General features: G+C 51.4%; 1 protein-coding gene across 1 annotated transcript; it reads right to left on the bottom strand.

The window, feature by feature from the left end:
* Positions 1-789: 789 nt before the first annotated feature.
* On the bottom strand, positions 790-16,038 carry grin2db (glutamate receptor, ionotropic, N-methyl D-aspartate 2D, b). Its single transcript, XM_029260081.1, has 15 exons — positions 15,526-16,038; positions 14,701-14,967; positions 13,853-14,181; positions 13,046-13,160; positions 10,857-11,062; positions 10,598-10,766; positions 9,991-10,144; positions 9,233-9,358; positions 8,558-8,787; positions 8,303-8,463; positions 7,506-7,693; positions 4,945-5,177; positions 3,501-4,044; positions 2,640-3,392; positions 790-2,585 (listed from the first exon to the last, which is right to left on the bottom strand). The coding sequence occupies exons 1-15, from the start codon at positions 16,036-16,038 to the stop codon at positions 790-792; spliced, it is 5,784 nt and encodes a 1,927-aa protein (XP_029115914.1).
* Between the last annotated feature and the right edge of the window lie 5,490 nt (positions 16,039-21,528).

The following is a 21,528-nucleotide window of genomic DNA, read 5'->3' as shown; positions in this document are numbered from 1 at the left end:
ATTATCAGTGTTCTCATTTCTGGTCTGAGGAAAGCAAAGATTTGGAGGCCCCAAGCTGTTAAAGCAGTATCTTCCAGGGAATTAAATCTGGGTATGGAGTGAGGGGTGGAGGGGGCTTACCGAACATGACACCACGGTTCACATCCCCATTGAACGATAGCGTCGGAATATCTCTACCAAAGGTTGCGTAGAGGAGATATTGCAGAACACGGTGACATCACAATTCGCAGATGCCATTTAAGGAGAGGGTGCCAAAAAAAAAAAAAAAAACAGTAAACGGCACTGCTGTTCTAAAAACTTAGGAAAGTTTAAGTAGCTACCTGCTGCAAGCTGGTCTCACTGGAAAGGAGAGGAAAAGTTGAAATGACACAATATTTATCCCATTATGGGAGAGAGATGGGGAGCATGGGCATCTATAGGGGCTCGTTTTTGGAGGATGCTCTGCAGCTGGAGCAGCAGTGTTAGAGCAGAAGAAAAAAGTGGTGTAGACTTTCAAGAAACCAGATTTGGCGGAGCGTTTGGAACAAAGTAAAGAGAGCAGAAGGGTTCGTTTTGTAAACATGACATCATTGCTCACAACAGATAATCACTATCCATTGTTCTGACTGGATGAGAGGACAGATGACATCACAGTTCTCAGTTCCGATTGGTGGAGAAGGAGAAATCTAAGAGACGTGGCATCGCTTTTGTCTGAACTCATGTGTATTATCTCTCAGTTATGTCTCGTGGTACAGTTTGTATATAAACGGGATTCCCAGTTCTGTGTGCAATTCCCTGTTTCCTTCCCTGTCATACTTCGCTCTCAAGACTGGAAAAATGGGCTGAGCCTCTCCGAGAGCACAGGCTCTTGGCTTTGAGGGGCAGGTGAGGGGAGTAGAACCTTCGTGGCTGGGGCACCGACCGTAGTCTCTGGTACTGGAGCTTGGCGCTGGCGCTAGTCTGAGAGGTACCCGTAGTAGGGGAGATGAGAGAGGGCGGAGAAACGGAGGAGGCAGATGGAGGCGGAGGGATGGGAACAGGAAGGGAGGAAGAAGACGGGGTAGGAAGTGAGGAAGAGGGGAGAGCCGGGAGGGCCTGCGGAGGAGACGGCGATGGCTGGGGAGGGTGCTCGGTCAGCTGGACTTGCTGGCTGCTGAGGTTGGACTGGCTCCCGGACTTGGTCTGGCCCGACTCGGGCTTAGGGGGCAGCGGTTTGGGCCGGGAGCCGCCGCTGAAGCTGTGGCAGTGCGGCAACAGCTCCTCCTGGCTATGGGAGGAGGCCCCTTCCCGTTTGGGGTGTGCGTGAGGGTGATCGTGAGGGTGATCGTGAGGGTAGTGGCAGAAGCACGCAGTGGACTCCGGCTCCCGGCCGCGCGCCTTGCTTTTCCCCTTCCCCCCACCTTTCCATTTCCTCTCACCTTTCATAGGGAGCTTATCTACGGACCAGTATCTGCGTGGGGGTGGGAGAGCTGTGGGCGGGGGAGGCCACTGAGATCCGAGCCCTCCGCTTCCACCGGCCGACCCCCATCCAAATGTACCGCCTGAGCCCCAGATATCACCGCTGGCCCCCCATCCGTCCCCTCGCCCCAGAAGAGAGTCGTCCCTACTGTTTATGCTGCCCCCTTTCTCCCTGGCAGGATAGGTCCCAAAAAACCAGCCGCCTCCACCTATCCCAGAAGCGCCTCCACCCGCGCTGCCCTCCCAGTACCTTTCAAACTGACCAAATTCTCCAGAGGACCCCTCGTCCGAATAGCTTTCCTCCACCCTCTCCCTATCTCTCTCAGATTCTGACACCACCCTCCTGCCTCCACTTCTTCGTCCTCGCTCCTCCATTCGCTCCCTCTCTTCCCCCACATCCTCATCGTCCTCGTCGTCGTCATCCTCCGAGTCCCATTCGTGGAAAGAGAGGCCCTCTCTTGTGTGGGCCCTGCTCCTTTCGTAGTGTAGCAGCAAGGGTCGCCTCTCACCCCCCCTCCCGCCGGCTTCTCTGTCGCTCCCTGCGCTCCTCCGGCGCTTCGAGGAGGAAGGGAGCAGCGGGTGCAGGGCGGAAGAGTGAGAGGTGTCAGGAGCCGGTTCCCCGCCATTTCCTCCGCTCACCCAAAACTTGACAGATGCCGGGAGCTTGTTCAGATTGGGGTAGCGCTTGCTGCTGGCTGTTCGCTGTCTGGAGTGGGAGTGGGAGTGGGCTCCCTTGGGGCGCCTGTCCCGGCTCCTGCCACTTTCCTCCTCCTGCCTGTCAGGCCCTTCGCCTTCTCCCTCTCTCCTCCCTCTGTCCCTCTCTCCCTCCCAGGCAGGATCCCTATTCATCCCACCACCCTTTTCCCCAAAAGAGCTGCGGAACTGTGCAGAGTAGGAGTAGCCCTGGGATACCGCGCCATCCCTTTCCCTGTCCCCCTCCACGTCCCTCTCAGGCTCCAGGTCGCCCTCCTCCGTCTCAGAGCGTTTTCCTATCGTCCCTTTCTTTCTCTTCTTCGTTTTCAGGGCTTTCTTTTTCTTCTTTTTCACTTTATGCCGTTTCCTTTCCCTCTCTCGCTCTCTCTCTCGCTCCTCTCGCTTTTTCCTCTTCTTGTTCTTTTTCTTCTTCTTCTTCCTCTCTTTTTCCTTGTCTTTCCGTCGCTTCTTGTCCCGCCTCCTCTCCGTGGTGTCCACCCCGGCTGCACTCCTCTCCCTTTCCCTTTCCCTCTCCCGGTCCCTTTCCCGCTCCCTTTCTCGCTCCCGCTCCTTCTCCCCCCAGTTGGCCCACCACTCCTGAAGCTGGGCTAGCTGGCTCCCGCCTCGCTCCCGTACACGCTCCCTCTCCCCTTTCTGTTGGCGGGGCTTGCGGGGGGGCACAGGTGGAGGTGGGGGACCATGGGTCAGAGAGCGAGGAGATATGAGGGACCGTTCTCTATCCCGCCCTAACAGGAGGCTGGACTCCTCTGTCAGTTCTTCCATCTCTTCATCCTCTTCTTCCTCCATGCCTTCCTCCCTCTCCCTAGAACTCCTGGAGGATGCAGTGGAAGCCGTGGAGGAGGGTGAGGAGGAGCGGGAGGAGGATGCTGAAGATGAGGAGGATGAGCTAGAGGTAGAGGAGGAACTGGAGGTCGATGTGTAGGGGAGAGAGGGAGACGGGGAAGGAGGAGTGTAGGTAGGGGACAGGGGAACGGGGACAGGCAAGGGCAGAGATGGAGAGTGGCAGCTTCTTCTACCACCTCCATCCCTACCCCCTGCCCCATGTCTTCCCAAGGGAAGAATATTCTCGTACAAAGGTCCCCCTGAGTCCTTTGGCTTCTTGGGGCGTCGCTTTCTCCAGAAGGAGGAAGGGAGAGGGGGAGAGGGTTGCGGCAGTGGAGGATTAGGGGGCAAGGGGGCAGGGGCCTGGCTTTTAGGTGGCAACCGCGGCGTCCCCAAAGGCTTAACCCCCTTCCCCTGACCTCCTCCACCACCACCAACCGCCACCTTCTTCCCTACTCCATGATCCACGCTCTTCTCCGAGTAGAATGCCACACTCGCCGGTGGGGGTGGTGGATGGCTCCTCTGGCCTGTTTTTGGTGTTTGTGAACCAGCCGCTTGAGGGTCCACGCAAGGCCCCAAGCCCTCGGGGTCGATGGGACCGTAGTAACGTTTGTATCCATCCAGACCTCCGGCCCCTGCGCCTGCCCAGGCCGGGGCTACCTTCTGAGGGTAGACGCCCATTTCCGAGATGCCACTCCTTACAGCCATTTGATTGGCAGGAGCGGTCTTCGGGAGCCTCCAGCGGTCTACCACAGCCAACCTGCGGTCAGGGCGGGGCAGAAACGTGGAACAGGGAAGCGGAGCGCTCAAAACGGGAGTACTGGAGGGCCCGAGGGCCGACCCTGAATGTGCTACCGTTGGCGGGGACCCCGGCAGAGGAGTTTTGTAAGCTTGCTGCGGTGGCGGCTGCTGTTGTTGTGCCATGGTGATCGCAGGGTTGGCAACAGCTGTCGTGACAACATGAGCCTGGGGAGGAGGGGCCCCCACAGAGGCATGGTGATGAGGAGGGAGAGTTGATTTTGCTCCCCCTGGGGCTGTTTCATCTTCAAAGCTGCAGCAACTGTACATTCCCTGAGTCGAACACAGAAAGACAAGTATGTAACAGTCACACCTGTGGGAGTGAGGAACAGTAAGACAAGACTTGTTAAAGTGAGTCCTCCCTGTCCCTGTAGTCTGTACTTCTCTGCCCACCTCCCTGCCTGTTTGCGGGTCCAGCAGCAGCGAAGAGTCTAGGAATAGCAGTAGCTAATGCATCTTACTGAAAGAACAACCAGAGGCGAGAGTAGCACCGAGGCCTGTCAATATGCACACCTGCCCACTGCCGCCATTCGGCGACAGCATCAGTCCCTCGCTCTGTCCCAGGGTGACACTGCCTCTCACGCATCTCCCCGTGGCATGTAAGCAGCTTCAAGCATCTCTAGCAGTCAGCCACCTTCCAGACACACATCAAGGTCTATGTCAGAAGTCCCTATGCTGCCTGCCTGCCTGCAGGGCTGTTAGCCTAAGGAGAGCAGCCTGGAATCTCTAATTTACACCGAACCTGGGAGCCAGTTTAGCTCTCGCCGAATAATGCTCTCCAAAGCGTTACTCCACCTCATAAAAAAATCCCCTCTGTGCGATATGGCTTGATCCTCATGAGTGGATGACAAATTTAAGATATGCGTAAAGTTCATTATCTTTAAATAAAGCTGATTGTTTTGCAGATAAGTCACAGTACGGGATTCGATAGCTTCGGGGCAACCCCGAATGACAACGCTCAGCAACCCGCACCCTCATCGCACCAGAGTCTAGAAGAAGAATGCAGTGCACACTCAACTCCGCTGAAGACCAGGGCCAGAGCTGACTGCACCCATGGACTGCACACTCCCACTGGAAGTATGGATGGCACACGTACACCACTAGTGACCCAGAGAAGAGTTCTCCACACACTATTACTGCAAGCTGACACTTACATGCACCCAGTAAACTCACTCTGCTAAAGGCCAGGAGGAAGTCCAGCTTGCCGGAATGGCCCATGCAGTGGCGCAGTTTCCAGTAGACCAGATGTTCCCAGGCAAAGACCAGAAGGCTCAGGCCCATGGCCACCAGCAGCATGTAGAATACTCCCGCCATGTTGTCGATGTCCAACTTGGAGCTCATCACCTCAATCTTGTCATTGTGGCAGATCCCTGACAGCCAGAGGCGCTCGAGCATCTCAATCTCATCTGGGGCACAGGGGTGAGGAGGACAAGAAGGACAGGTAACTAACTGTGCAAATGGCAGAGATGCCACCCTAAAGTAGGAGAAAGTAATTATTGATTGATAAATTATATTATGTGTAAATAGATATTGAAAGGTTGAGAGGGGAGGTCAGATACTGAGAGAAACTGTTGGGCCTTCTTTCAGGGTTGAACATCTGACGTTCTACCATCTGTAGGACAGAGGAAGCTGCGAGTGGCCTGCAGGAATGCGCGTTTCTCTGACTTCCCCAGTTAACAGAGGGTAAGACAGCAACCAAAAGCAGGTGGAGAGAGGGAGAGATTGTGTCACCGTGACAAACAGTGAGACATTTCTCTGGTTTGCAGAAGTAAAAGACGGAGAAAGGGTAGAAGAAAGAAACAGAGATAAAAAAAAAGTAATAGGCATAAAAAAGAGAGCGGAAGAGATCATAATCATTTAATTGTAACAGTTAGTGAACCTTCCATTCCTGAATGAACCAGATTTTTAGTTTTATACCATTTGATTTTTTACACCCTACTGTTGTCCTTCCTCACAAGGGCTCAACAGTGGGTCCTCAGCACATTGCATTCAGCTCCATAATTTCCATTTGATCATCTGCTCTGTCAAATTACCTGCATTATGTAACTGACAGCAACCCAAATATTTATGAAAATTAGGACTGTATTTATTTATGGCTCCTCGATATGGATAATAGTAAAAATTATACAGCATGATTATAATTAGGGACATGTAAATTTAAATATATAATTTCCTAATGCATTTACAAGTGACACTGATTCTAATGTGCTTAACTGAAAAATGTGAAATGGGCAATTGTGAGAGAGAAAAAAAGAAAAAAAAACGCATTTCAACACAGGCATGACAGACATGAAATCCCTTTGTTCTGGAAATTAAAGTCATATTGGATGGCCCGTAAACAAAAGCTTAGAAAAACCCACAGTCACTTTGGCATAGTTGGCAGTAAGAAAGAGCTGGCGCTGCTGACTGGCCAAGTTGCGAAGAATGCTTTGCAGGTCAATGCAGGTCATTCATTGCTAGCTGTCAAACTGCTATCCTGCGACGGCATCCAAGATGGGTGACCTGATTTATCACGGCTGGAGGTAACTTTACATGCGGATCGTTTTATCCTCAGTCATTTAAACTGGAAATCTAAACTAAATTATTGGACCAAAAGACCTGCGGGATACCCCAATTTTACCCATTGTAGGACTGCGAATGCTTCCATTTCTTAACAAATTAGCCGAATTCTACCGCAGAAAAAGCCAGAGGCCAGAAGGCAGGGCAATCTGACCAACGACAGGAGACTGACGGCAATCAGCTAAGTGACGACAGTCGCTGCAAACCATAACCGAAGTAATAAGGGATCGTTGCAAGCGACAAAAAAGCCAATGAATGGACTAAAGGCACGGCTCGATGGACGGCTCATGAAGAAAGGACAAAAATCCGGGAAAATATTGCATGTCACAGATGTGTGGAAAGAGGGATCAAGGAAGCAACAGATGGCTATACAATACAACTGACTTCTCCTGAGAATATCAAACAAAAGTACTTTTTGTTTATAATTGCACACGGTACTTCAGAATGACCGCCGCCTTCATCCCGTACAGAAAGCGTTCAGGTTGTGAAAGGCATGTGCATAATATATGGGCATGTTTTAACAAGGCGCACGTCTGTTTGAACGCTTCGTTCCCGCCGTAAAGCCCCTCTCCGGGTCTCCATGTTTGACGACCACGTTGTTTAATGGAACTTGGCATCAAATAACTGCATTATCAATGTTTAAGCAGCTAAACTGGAACGAGCCAGCTGCAAAAAGGGCTTTGTGCTTCACGCCACCGGCGGGGCGGATTTGAAGCACCCGGACCCGGCGGCAGCTGAAACAATCCTCTGGTGTGTGTGGGGGGCCAGCTGCACGGTGACAAATATTAGCCTTCAGCCCAGTGCCACCAACGAAACCATAGCCATATGCAGCGAATCGTGGGTCTATTATAACTGCGCGTGGCACGGGAAATGGACAAGCGTAGCTACCGAGGAGATACTGTCATACTCTGATTCTCTGTGACACCTTCATTATTTTCAATATGTTATCTTAATCTCTCGATTTCAGGCCATCCACATTAGCTATAAAACATCCACCGGAACCGCGATAATAGCCTCCTGAACGTCTCTTTCTTATCAAACCCTTGCTTTCAGGTTAAAAAAAAAAAAAAAAAAAAAAAAAGGAAGCACGGGAGCAGTGTTCAGTTCCTACCATTACTCTAAATAAATGGCTGCGCTCTCTTCACCACCCATCTCTCTCTCCCTCTCTCTCTTACCGTCTCCCACCAGCTGGAGCAGAGCGAGGTCCAAGGGACGCTTCCAGCGTGAGTTCTTGTGCAGGGCAATGCCGTAGCCCGTGGTGGCGAAGACCTTGCCTGAGCCAATGGTCATCACCTTACATCCCTCATCCTTCCTGGCCATGTAGTTCAACACCGCTGCGTCGTAAATGAAGGCGTCCAGCTTGCTGCATGGAAGCGGAGGAGAAGAATTTTCAATTGCGGGAAAAGGCGAGACGCGCAGACAGGGAACGCGGGATGAAACAAAAGCAGGAAAGTAGAATGAGGCGGAGAGACGGTAATTTAGCAGTTTGCAGAGGAGGAGAAAGCGAGAGAGGAACGGCGCGATTGCTACAGCGCTGTTGGTAAGGGAAGGAGGCAGAGGGAAACCTGGTTTGTAAGCCGACGCTGGCACGCCGAGAGAATGAGGGTGGAACGGCGGCACATGCGGAAAGACTTTGAAGCACATCAGCACGGCGCTGAAAAATGAGTGAAGGGAAGAGAAGAAGTGCGGATGACATAATCCTTTGAAAAGGCAGGGGGAGAGGATTAATACCAACAGGAGATGTCACAGGGATTTAAACAGTGAGGAAGGAAGTAAAGACAAAGATGTCGACAAAATGCCCCAGATACCGCTGCTGCGGCAACACACGCCGAAACTGTTAGTTAGGACGCCAGTGCTCATTACCGCAGCCCCGAGAGAGAGAGGCAGGGAGACGGAGAGAATGTGAGATAAAGATGCTGGGGCAAAAAGGGAGGGAAACAGGGGAGGGACGCACATACAGCTCAACACTGACCCAGTCTTGAGGTTAGTGATGGCTTCTTCCACTCCTCTCTGGTTATATTTCATCATGTACTGGTGCATGTCGGGGTAATTGCTCCGGATGTTCTTCTCGGTGCTGCCGTTGGGGACCGTCCCGAATTTGAGAGGTGGGTACTGCTCCGTGGGGTGCTGGAACTAAGAGACGGCGAGAAATTGGAGAGCTTTAGCGCACGCGACCTTTTTCTCGCCGCTCGCTGTCCCGATTCCCTGCCGGCGGTGACAAGTATACCTTCTTGTCGCTAAGCCCAGAGACAGTGTCGATGTACTCTTCCTGGATCATGAAGGCAGCCAGGTTGGCGGTGTAGCTGGCCAGAAATATGACGGCGAAGAAGGCCCAGATGAGCACCATGATCTTGCTAGTGGTGCCCTTGGGGTTCTCCACCGGGACCGAGTTGTTGAACACCAGAGCCCACAGCAGCCAGATCGACTTTCCAATGGTGAACTTGGAGCCCCCCGCCTCTGAGAGGGGGGTGAGAACGAGAGCGCAGAAGCACGGAGGAGGAGAGGGTTACGCTGAGCGCGATCAGATTTGTCGGTCGTAGAACGAGACCTCTCCGCCAGCGACGGAGGCAGGAAGAAGAAGCGGCAAGTCACGTAGTTTGGGACGAGAGGAAAGCCAGTTTAAATATGGTTCACCGCACACATACAAGCAGGGAAAAATTAGGAGGGAGGGAGGGAGAGACATGTATAATATGGTACTGACAAAAACAGCAGTGTTAAATAATGTATGACTCTTTCAATATTCAGAATATGAGTGCATTACAACACTTGGAGAAAGATATCAATTTTGCAGCCAGGCAGCTGCTGCAAAAGGAGCTATACCAGCAGCATGGATATCAATCTCCATAACAACGGTGACATTAATGATCATATCTGAGATTGGGAAAAGAGATGCCATCCTCACTCTTGCCACTCTGTAGGCTGCGGTTGTACCCGACGGGGCTGAAGTACTCGAAGATGAAGACGGTCACTGCCACGACGGTCAGGCACATCACGAACATCATCACCCACACGGCGGGGCTGTAGGGCTCTGAAATGCAGATGGGACAGCGGAAAGGCCCGCAACGGCACACGCTGAGAAGAGGGCGATGCGCGGCGTCGCGTCACGCCGAGCCAAGCCGTGCGCCTCTCTCCCTCTCGGGACACCATTAACCACAGTTCACAAGAGAACACAAGTTCACTACTGTAATCCACTCCCTCCTCCAGTCTCTCTCATTTGCCAGCTCTCCTGGGGCTGCTGCCATCTACAAACGCTATCCCGCTCCCTCGGCCCGACGCTGTCAGTCTTCTTTCACGGCTTCCAATAAATTAGGGCTTCTCCTCTCCCAATTTCCTCCTCCTTTGCAGCGCTGGCTGTGGCACGGCATCAAGACAGCGAAAAGTTTTTTGACCAACATCTTCTCTATCACGCAGTGCGAAAGTCCAGCAGTTTATAATGATTCCTTCAGCTGACGCTCCTCTCCAAACCGACTTACGACGCTCAGCTACTCACAGTCATTTACACGGCTGGGGAATTTTACTAGAGCAAGTTACGGTAAGGACCTTGCTCAAGGGTTCTACAGCTGGAGGTGGAATTCAAACCTGCGCCCTTTGGGTCCGAAGGCAGCGGCAGCTCTGACCGCCGCGCTGCCGGCAGCCCCGAGAGCCTCCTCACTCACTCACCAAGGAACGCTGAGGGCGAAACGGTGCCGTTGCTTCGGGAAACCATCACGCTGATGCCCGTCTCCACGAACGGCACGGAGAAATCCACCACTTCGGAGCGCTCCTCGTTGATAGTTAAGGAACCGATGGCCATGTCTGCACGCTTGTACACCACCTGGTGGCCAGGAAGAGAAACTGCAGTTGTGAGTAAAAGGTACTTGGATGCAGAACGCTTTGTTGCCTAACGGGATGCCCTGCTAATATCCATATGGTCACAGGGGGAGAGTTATCAGAAGGAACAGCAGTGGTGCTTATGTGAGCATGTGACAGACTGCAGCTGGAGTGCAGGCAGCAGGTGGCACATTGGTTGATGTGGTAAACTTGGAAACAGCAGGTTCCAATCCCAGGAGCCACCTTGTACTTTTAACACCGTATTTATGCGCATAGTGCGAGAAAACTTCCACCTGCATAAATAAGCGGCGAACTGTAAGCTACGCGAAAAATTCGATAGTATAAGTCGTAGTGCGGAACGAGGAAGGCCGCGCAGCTACGAATATCAAAGATCATTGGAGCGAAGCTACGGTAACAAGTGAAGCCATCTGCAAAAAAGAAATGAAAAACACCTGACCTCTCCCACCATTCCATTCCACACCCCATCAATCTTCTTTCCGTGTTTTCCATTAGTTACTAGGTAGAGGTCATAGGTGAAGCCCACGATTTTGGCCAGTCGCTTGAGAATGTCGATGCAGAAGCCTTTGCAGCACTGTTTCATGGGCACCATACCCTCCATAGTCACACTGAAACAGGGGAAGAACAGGCGAACATCAGAAGACACGCAGAGGACCGGATGGGATTGAGGGAGCGCGTCGGCGCGACGTCCTCCGGACCTGTCGTTGAGGGGTCGCCGGCAGGGGACGGAGTCACGGATGCAGGTGCCAGACGCGGGGTCAGCAGGCTCCACGATGACAAAGGGACGCTCCTCCAGCGTGACCACGCGCAGGTGCTGCGCATCATCCGGAGGCTGTAGAAAGGGTCCGTAGCGAGACCAGGCCGGGTATCGCAGCCTCAGCACCCCGTTCTCCCACCAGCCAACCTGAGGGCACGGGGTTTGCATAGAGGTTCCCAGAACAGGCAAGAAAAGAGGTCAGAATGCAGAGAAAATCTAGCAGCCAAGTACTAGGACTGGGCTAGAGAGCGTGCGGCAGATGTTTACAGAAAATCTTTTTATAAATGTAAGTAGGGAAATGCTCCAGTAAGCAATCAATAGCGCTCTCAAGCAACGGAAAAGGGCTTCGCGAAAAAGAAAAGAAAATATTTAATAAACCCGTAGCTTATATATAGTAAGGAGATAAATGCCTAAACTCGGTTTGGAACAAGACTGCAAGGCTGAGCTACGGTGTCTAATTGAAGAAGATTAAACGAAAAGGCAAAAGTCAGCACATTGAGGACTGGCGTCTGAAGGGCTCCCGAGCGCCAGCGTAAAACTGGGGAGCCGGAGCCGCGGGGTCACCGGAACCCCGCGAGCAGCGGCAAACCTTTCAAGATCCGAATAACGTGTTCGACTGGGTGACGCCGTCTTAAGTGCGGTATTTCGTAAAATAATCCACTCGATTAAATATGCATGAATTATAAAGCATCACAAGTGCTTAGCTGTAATTGCTGTGGCTCGAAAGACAGCTGCTCGCACTGCTAAGAAAGTGCTGTTTACCTAGATGCCTAACGTGTTGACTTTGCCCCCTGTAGCACTGCAAATATTTAGCTTTTTTCCTGCATTATGCATTATGTATTATCGACAGGTCTTAATCATAGCAGGAAAGAAAGCGCTTCGGTTGCACACCACACCTTCTATTTGCCTTTTTCTCTCTCTCTCTCTCTCTCTCTCTCTCTCTCTCTCTCTCTCTCTCACGCAAGTCTTCCGTTTGCCCTTTTTCTTCATCTTCACCTTTTGTCTCATGTTTTCCCACACGTACCACTGCTGTCCTTTATTCCTCACACACCTGCGATTTTTCTCCCTCATCCACACCTTCGCAGCGTCTTCACACAAGCCTTTTGTTTCCTCTTTTTTCCTCACGCGCAGTTCTCCCTCCAAAGCGGCCACTCGCGGGCCGTCCTCCCTCACACGTGCCTTTGCGTGACCGTTCATCCCTCGCGCGGCTACTTGACGTGCCGAAGCTTGAGCCGCGGGTAGTCGCCGCGCATCGCGGGCGACGGCACTGAAAGGCGGACTGGCGAACGGCACGGGCCGCGAACGCGCTCCCTCTCGGACCGCAGACGCTCGGTGCGGTGAGACCAATTACTAACAAACCAGCGCTCCGTCCCGAGCGAAGGAACGCGCGGGTCAGCGATGGGGAAAGATTGATGTTTTTGTTCTTGAAGCACACTGCCAGCATGGCCCGAGCACAAAAAATGACTGAATCGTAACAATCTTTGCGCGCAAAACATGTTCTGTGCTCAAAGTCCACCTTAGATCTCTGTTTCCCTCTCTGTCTCTCCCTCTCTTTCACTTTTAAATAGTCGCGGTGGGGACCGTGCATGCTAGGTGGCTTGGGGTTCGCCCGTGCGTGTAATAAACAGCCAAAACGGACGGCGCCCCGGACTTCCCGGCGAGCTCCCCGACATCAGATCCGCCGGGTGACCGAGGAGCTCGGCACGGAGACCCAGCAGAGGTTAGCCCACACGCCGCCGTACCCAGGCGTCCATCCCCGACTGCCATCGCAAGTCTATATTAGCTTTCCACATTCCAACAAAAAATATTGCAGGGGACAGATTTCAGCTGACACATCTTAAATAATCAGTAGTGAAAAGTGTTATTAAACTGAATAAATAATGAGATCAGCCCGACCCCAAAGGGAGGACTTCAGGGCAACACCGAAGAAGACAATCAACACTTCTCATCTAAAGGAGTTATTGGCATGCCGTGTTGTTTCCAATCCAATATTAGAAATAAAGCGTAAGTTGGCAAAAGCTGTTTTCATATAGCGGCTGTGTGAAATAACACAGGCGGTAGGGTTTATGAGTCACCGGTTGTGGGGTGCTCTGCATACGCTACGGTCCGCTGTAACCGCTTCGCTCTTACCTCCTCCCAGCCTTTTCCAGGTGTGTATGAGATCACATCCAGGGAAGGGTTGGCCAGATAGCCGTCGCTGTTGAAGGAGTAATCTCGCCCTCCCAGCGTTATGTTGCTGAAGAACCTGGGACACACCGAGAGGGAGGAAAGGAAGCTCAACGGCGAGAAAAAGAGGAAGCACCGAGCTGTACTTCTCCAACTAGTGGCGTGCATTCGCTGCGATACTCACACTACCTGGGTTTGCAAACTCACCCGATCAGCTCGATTGATTTCTATCATACGCTGACGTTCTGGGACTGAGACGAACGGTACAGCAAAGGCCCCAAAATTGCATTCGGAGCCGAGAAACAAGGAAGCATTATATCCTATTGATCGGTCGGTGGCTACAGCCAATAATGAGAAAGTGGCGGCACAGTCATTTCACTCATAAAATAGCCTCTTATTCATCTTTTTTTTTTCCCCATTTACCGCTTTCTTCCATTCAAAGAAATTCTTTTAAACCAATTTCCCCGCTAATGTATATTTATATTTGTCATTCAAACAAACCTCCCGTCTGCGCACTTACAGTAATTGTTCTTCCTACTTATCAGAGTTACCTTTTTCAGGGCATTTCAGCAAAAATGTCAGAAATGCAATTAAACATTATGAAGTTCCATTAGACAAGACAAGCTGCCACTTCACATGTCAGCATGGGATTTATTCTACAGGAATGTATGACTGCGAATAAGGCGGCCATGCGATCGCAACAGAAAGGCGCGAATATGGATGAACGCCGGCAGCCTCGGAGAGAAACCTTTTGTTAGCTGTCTGCCTCACCTTATCCTGTCAGGTATCCTTTGAGTGTGGTTGCTGTCTGTCTGGCAGTTGCTGACAAAGTTTAAACCCCCTGCAGCTCCATACTCCTTCCTCAAAGCCACAGCCCCATGAGTGAGCACCAGCACGCCCCTGGCAATCCTCCTCCTGGGCTCGTCCCTCCAGCCCTGCGGTCTCACGGCAAACAGAGCCCTGGGAAGCCCTTCGAGACCCAAGCCGGCCAGAGCGGGTCCCACTGCGAACCACATGTGGGACGGCCCGGCCTGACCCGCGGCCCAGGCTGCCTTGAACACCTGCTCGGCCTCCTCCTGCGAGCAGTACAGCAGGCGCACCTGTGTGGGGAAGGTAGAGGGCAGAGTTGGTAGCGCACGTCGGGGTTAAGAGCCGCAGCGACACCAAGAACCGGCGAACGAGCAAGCGGACGCGGAGAGGTCGAGGGGAAGGAGGAGCGGCGAGGAGAGGCGGCGCGCTCGGGGGGCGCAATGACCCGAGGCCAAGTCCGCGCTTGAGGGCGGTGGTCTAAAACGGCAATACTTCAGCGATGACCCTAAAGCGATGGCGAAGCACTTCATTCGGCGCGCACCCGGCGACTAAGTGGACACAGCTCATTAACGTTGAGAGCGAGGGGAACTGCACAAGTCAAAGGCGCACCGGGACAGCCACGGTATCAATTAGATACGGACACTGACGGAGAAACCTTGAATAACCGCAGCGCGCAAACACATCTGGCGTCACTGTAATATTAACAAGGACATTAATGTGTATGTGAGCAAAAAACAACTCGTCGCCGCACAGATGGACGTGCAGAGATGCCAAGGGGGGGAAGAGGAGACTTCCTTCTCCTTTTTCACCTGGGCCTCGTTCTCCTTCAGCAGCCTCCTGGTGCGAGCACCCCCGGGGTCGTCTGTTAGGTTCAGCATCACGACGCTCTTCTTTTCCCAGCCGATAAACGAGCCGTCCGTTAGGCCCTCCACGATCGACAGGAAGTCCTGGTAGCCATGGTGACGGGTGGACACGACCGAAAAGGCCGTCCAATCGTATTCCTCCAGCACCTCAAAGATCACCTCCAATTGGAGTGCTGTGGAGCAGCTGAACTGTAGATAGATGGAGCCGCTCTCCTGCAATGGTTTTGGGGCGACAAAAGAGGTAACGTCTGACCGTGAAAAATACATAACCGTTTCCCATGACAGCAAACTATTCGTTCTCCTGGTTTAGCACCCGGGGAGCTCGACTTTAATGGGCATCTGCTAACCGCAGGCAAAATATGAACAGAACGATGCCTTTGTCTTCCACATACATTGTGAAAGGGCGGCGTTAAGCCGTGTTACCGACAATATATGCAAACTCCGAAAAAAGAAGAGCCTAAGAAATGTGAGTTCATTGCCCACGAGTAAATGGGGCAAAACACCGTAACTTGCCGTTGACCTGCGTAGCTGGCATTGTCGCTGGAAAGACGGGTATAATTCCACAGTGAACAGCAGCCGCAGAGAGGACAAGCGGAAAACAAACACAAACTGAACGACAAGCGTGCACTACGCTCAGAGCAAGAGGAGGGAGAGGTGTAAGAGCCGCGTGGCGAAGGGACTCCGTACACACGGCGGACACACACACACACACACACACACATACACACTTGCAGGAGTGGCACAGACAAGGTCCCCACTTGCAAAATGTACCTGCGGCATCCGCCCCAGACCCGCTCCGCCTCCGACTGCCACAATGGGAAGCCCTGTCTGGGCGGAGACGAACTCCAGCATGGGCGCCAGGGGGCCTCGGGGGACCGGAGGGGGCCGCTCCTCCTCGTACACCAGTCCTTGCAGGGGTCGCGTAGCCAGGAGCTCGCAGAGCTGCAGCAGGAGGGTCCTGGGGCTGCTGTCGTTCACCGCCAGCCAGATCACATTGGCAGAGCCCCACTGAGTCACTACACTCTCCCCCAGACTGCTGGAAATGCGTCCCGAGCTCACCCCGGGGTACAGCACCCGGCCCCCGGCTCCGGATCCCGATACACTCATCCCGGTGTCAGAATACGGCGAGGGCCCAGAGTGGATGACAGCGATGTTGAAGTTGCTGGACGACCCCAGGTCTCGCTCCCTCTCCCGGGGGCGGAGCAAGAGTGTGGGGGAGGGGCTAGCGGGCCCCACCCACATCAGAAGGGCCAGTAGGAGAGAGAGAACGGGTGTCTCTGCCATGAGAGTAGGCGAGGGAGGCCAGCAGGAAATGTGAACAAATAAAAGCTACCTGGAATGGAAAGAGAGAGTGCGTTTAAGTATCCTTACAGAGGAGGCTAGCTTAATGGCACAGAATGAGAGGGGGAATGAAGACACGAGAGAAGAGACGAGAGTGAAACAGAGGAGAGAGGAGATAAAATTGGTATTATCAAAGCCCCAGACTACGAGACAGCTGCAAGAGAGAGAAAAGCAGGCAAAGACAGAGCGCAAGCAGCTGGCAGGCCCAGACAAAGACGAAGGGACTGTTTTTATGATGAATGGGCGATAACAATTAATATCGCCGTAGATAGACAGCAAAGCTCAGATGCTCACAGTAAACACAGACAGCGCGATCACCGAGAGACACTGGGGTTAATGCAGTGGACACACACACACACACACACATGGGCGCAGGCACACACACACAATCTTAGCAAATCATTTTCAATTTACTTTCTGTGCCAGTCTCCCCTCCCCTCCCCTCCTCTCCTTTCCTCTCTTTCAACCTCCCCCTCACTCCCTCTCTCCCTTTCTCCGACTGTTTTTCATGACTTCAGGTGCTAATGCAATTGCTTTGAATCAGAGGGCATGCTGACATAATATTCTATCTCTCTCACCCCCTTTTCTTTCTTTCTCCCCCCCCTCCCATTTCTCTCCCTTCTTCCCTCTTCTCTTCTCACTCTCTCGCTATCCGCCAGTCTTTTGACCCTGAGGAGTCCTTTGAAGAGAGGGGTAAGGGATGGAGGGGGAAGAGGAGATGAGGATGCTTGGAGGGAAGAAGGGAATAGAGGCAAGCTGAAGCACGGGGTAGAGGAAAACAACAGGGAGGCAAGAGGAGGGAAATGGAAAGAGGAGCGAAGCGAGGAGATTGAGGGAGAGCTAGAGAAGGAAACAGGGGCATAACGGAAGATGGGCTCAAGGAGGTAAATATAGCAAGAGAGAGAGGCAAAGAGAGAAATATTGATCACCGGGCTGTGTATACGTGTTTGGCTTAAACAAGCACAGTCCCAAACCTCCAGTACCGAGGCTGACAGAGAGAGAGAGAGAGAGAGAGAGAGAGAGAGAGAATGACAGAGAGAGGGGGAACAAGGGAGCGTACTGTACCATACATTACTGCGTGAGGCTGGAACCTGTTCCGCGGTACTATTAATGTTTATGTTCCACTGTAATTTACTAAACTACGGAGAATGGGGCCACAGTATACAGTATACGGCCTACCGACGCGAGTGGACGCGAGGTTCAATGAGAGGCGGTGCACTACATCTCTTTTTTCGTAGTATTGCAGCTCTCCCTATGCCACGCTACACAGCGAGTACTTGGCTGCTTACATTAATAGCACTGTGTTCCACATCAAGGGCAATGCAGTGTATGGGGATCCATACTTCATTGTACTGCATTACTGTAAACAGCTACTCTAAAGCATACATTAATGCCTTTGGCTTGAAATCTTCTGCAATCTCAAATAATCCACCAGGACCAAGATTTTACCATTGCCTCTGGAATCAACTCTTATTTCGCTGCACAAATCAGTGCAACATACATCAAAATGCGGTGCACTTGTCTCTATAATGCATGTGGAGAGAACAATATGAATATGACACAATTATTCAAAATGCTTTGTGTGAAAGAGATATGATGTAACAGTACAGTATGATGCACTGTACTGTTTGACCAGTGCTTCTTAACCTTTTCTGAGTCAAATCGTATACGCTCCTCACAAGGCAGCGCATGATCCCTGGACCCCCGTGCCACTGCTCCTGCAAAATTACTCTAATTTTAAAGTGACACAAATCTCTCTCAAATGCAAAACAGACTCGCATCTGCATTTACACCGCAAACGCTACAAAGCGGTTTAGATGGAGTTAAGTGGAGTTTTATCACCTCATTTTTCCCTCAGTGGGCTTGTTCCACATCCATGCCATGCTTGATGCAGTACGGTCTGAAGAGAGTGTGGAACCTCTGCTGAATTTCCTTAGCAAGGCTCACAAGCATGGATTCCTCTCACTGTTTCGGGGTGACTGTACGAATGCACCTTCTGTCGGAGGCGCCAATGGAAACGCTGACGTTGCCGCGTGGTGTCGAACAAAACTCTCCTCTAGTCTCTTTTTGTCAAATATTCTTTGCGGAACATTAATTTATTACATCATTTGGAACCATGCAAATTCAAACTCAGAAAGATTTAGTTGTACGAAGCTGAACTGAGTTGAGTTCTTGTTAAAAAAAAAAAGAAGAAAAAAAAACAGGTTTAATTAATTAAGATTGCAATCATATTTATGAACTGCCACACTGCACCAGTACAGTATTCAGGATCTAACTGGACAAAAAAAAAAATGCTATTGGTGAAAAAACATAACGCATTCGAAGTCGTTTTACTGCTTGCTGATGTTCACTGTGCACCGCGCGGGTGGTGAACTGACACCACACCTGGACTCCACACACAAGTCACGGAAGACTGGCCCCCTGCCCACCTGCCCACTTCTGCATTGATGGGCCACCTATGAATATTCATAATGTACTTCCTGTTATTTCTGGGAAAGGGGCAATTAACCATGTGTCTGGTTAAATTTGTGAGCTTCAGCCATGAGTATTGTGGGACTGACATAAAGCGGAATATTTTGATAAATGCTCACATTTTCCATGTTTTAACTGCACTTCTGTTGTCATTTTCAAATCCATTCATCATTCTGATGAACCACGTTGGTGTAAAATGCTGAATCCGCTTGTGCTATATAATGGAATTCCCTATATGGCGCCGTAATGGCAAGGGCCTGACTTCCCTGTACACAGCACAAAGAGCGAAAACACACTGCTGTGAATTGGCATAGTGTTTATCAATGCGGTCCAGGCCAATACACCAGAGGCAGTGAAGAGAGGGTAGCAGAGTAATCTCTTTAAAACACCAGCTTCTGATCTTGTTAAAGACTAATTGATGTTCTATGTTAACGAGCTTTACCTTAATTAGTCACATTAAACGAAAAGGGTGTGTGGGGGGCTATGAAGGGGGAGGTCCGCATGTGTCCGTGATGTTATGATGTTATATAAGAGAGGAGGAGGATAGAAAGGGGTGCATGGTGTGTAGCGGAAAGAGACGAGAGGATGCAAGATGAACCTGAGATGAGGAACAGGGCGCACTGAGTTTTAGAAAAAGGCAAAAAGGGAGAAGGCAGGCAGAAAAAGCGGAAGTTAAAAAACACTTTGGCTCTGCGTCCAGCCGATGGAGGACAACTGAGTGCCAGAAATGTGGAAATGTGCACAGTGTCGCTCTGTATCCTCCGTTCCTGTCCTTCTACCGCTGGTCTCAGCCTGATGCTCTATTCACTCTGCCTGCCCCCTCCCCCTCTCTCATGCCTTCCCATCTCTTACCCCTCTTTCCCACTCTCTCTCTCCGTCTCTCCGTGCTCTCCGTGCTCTTTCCCCCACCATGTGCAGCACGGTGCACGATGGAGGACAGGTTGACAGCGTGACACCGTATTACTGCTGTATGGCGCACGTTATCTGACATGCGTGCATCGCTCCAATATTTGTGTGCAATGTGTGGATGTATCTGTGTAGTTCTCTGTTTCATCAAGCACGCAAAGGTCAGTCTGAAGGAAGAGAACTTTCAATCTATGTATTTCATAAATAAGAGAAGGCTAAACTTACAGCTTCAAGATTTGCTTGAAGAAATGAAAATTGAAGATCAGACAGGAGTATGAAATCAGACACAAATCTGTGTCGCCTTTCATATATTCGGACTTGAGGGCCCGGCGCGGTGAACGCCGAAGAGCTGCACAGAGCGCACACCGTGCAGTGCCACATCCCACTTCCATATTAACCTATATTATGTTTGTGAGGGTGAGGAGTACTCGTTACTCAAGTGGATTCCCCCTGCACATTTTCTTTTACTGTACACCTGGGCTAGAAGTTTAATGTGTTGGGCCTGGGGATCCTGTGAGTGAGAAGCTTGTAAAAAAAAAAAAAGAAAAGTGTTGCAGGGGACAAAACAGGTAAAGTTGTCAACGGATCATTAGAAGTGACACTAGAAAACAGAAAAAAAAAAAAACACTTAATGCTTTTTTCCTAGTGGAGCAAATTATAAACACGCAATCAAATGCAAATGTGTCACTGCATGTGGAATCAGCCGTGTCAATAAAATCTGTGAATGACAATCAGTCAAGTTCCGGGGTGCCATTCCCCCATTGACACCATTTGTTTAATATGTATAACCTCCACCTCAGCCGGTAGGCTTGGCAATAATTTTCATATACATAATATATCCAATTTAAAGTTGGGTCTTTTCACGCAGAGATGCACGCAGAGATGTCACAAAAATAGATGCACGCAAGGCTGTGCGCCTGGAGCCTAGGATGCTCGCAAAGTTGCCACGAAGTGACACATACCAACAGATGTGTGTGAAGACGAACGGAAACTAAGCGCCTTAAACAGGCGCATCTTCATGTGACAAAACAGGCAGGACACAGCAGCAGCGCGACGAGGGGGGTCTCGCAGTGTCTGCCGGCGAGTCCAGCGGCGACCGGCTTCCGAAAAATCTCGTAAAAATGAATCCCTTCTCTCATTTTTGTCCCGCAGTGTGTGTGTGTGTGTGTGTGTGTGTGTGTGTGTGTGTGTGTGTGTGTGTGTGTGTGCGCGCGCGCGCGCCCGCGCGTTGTGCTGCTTCTTAGGGCGAACGGGCGCGCGTGTGCCTGTTTGCACGGGTTTAATGTGCGCACGGTGCGGATGCTGGAGTGTGAATTCGGAGACAGATCTCGAGCGTGTGTGTGCGGGAGAGAGAGCGACAGAGAATGTGTGTGCGTGTGTGTGTGTGTGTGTGTGCGTGTGCGTGTGCGGGCACGCGCAGCAATGACAGAGGGGTCAAAGCCCCGCTTACCGGCCGTTTGCACCGCTCTCTCCATTCATCGAGCCCCGCACAGAACGCAGGTCCAGCCGGGCGCCCACACCCGGCGATACCTCCTCCTTCCCGTCCACGACCGCGTTTTTACTCTGTTTACCGCGAGCCGCGCTATTCCTCCAATTAAGCCCCGGCACAGCCGAGGAGCGCAAACACAAGGAAAACCATTAAAAAATATACTTACAAATTTTTCACCAGCCTGCTTCCCCCTCTCCGCCTGCGTCTCTCCATCCTGATCACATCATTTTCTGAGAGGTATCCTTCCTTCACGCAGCGTTTTCCCCTGCAAATATAATCATGTCTAAATATAAATTGTACATGTATTACATTTCTGGATCTCTCTCTACCTATATCTCTCACCCTTCTTCTCTCTCTCTCCCCTCTCTCCCTCTCCCTCTCTCTTTCCCCCGTTCTTTTGTTAAAATTCAGTATATGCGCCCGTCACCTAGCAACCGTCAACCTCTCTCTCTCTCTCCTCGCCTCTCGCTCCATCACTAGCGACACGTGTTGAATGCTAAACTTAGCGCTGTGGAATCGTATTAATAAAAAAGGTAGACACGCTCTCTCACTGTCACTCGCGTATC

This window comes from Scleropages formosus, chromosome 18 (assembly GCF_900964775.1).
Source record: "Scleropages formosus chromosome 18, fSclFor1.1, whole genome shotgun sequence".
Taxonomy (NCBI): domain Eukaryota; kingdom Metazoa; phylum Chordata; class Actinopteri; order Osteoglossiformes; family Osteoglossidae; genus Scleropages; species Scleropages formosus.
The sequence above is the reverse complement of the archived record's forward strand: the minus strand, read 5'-3'. Positions and strand labels throughout refer to the sequence as shown.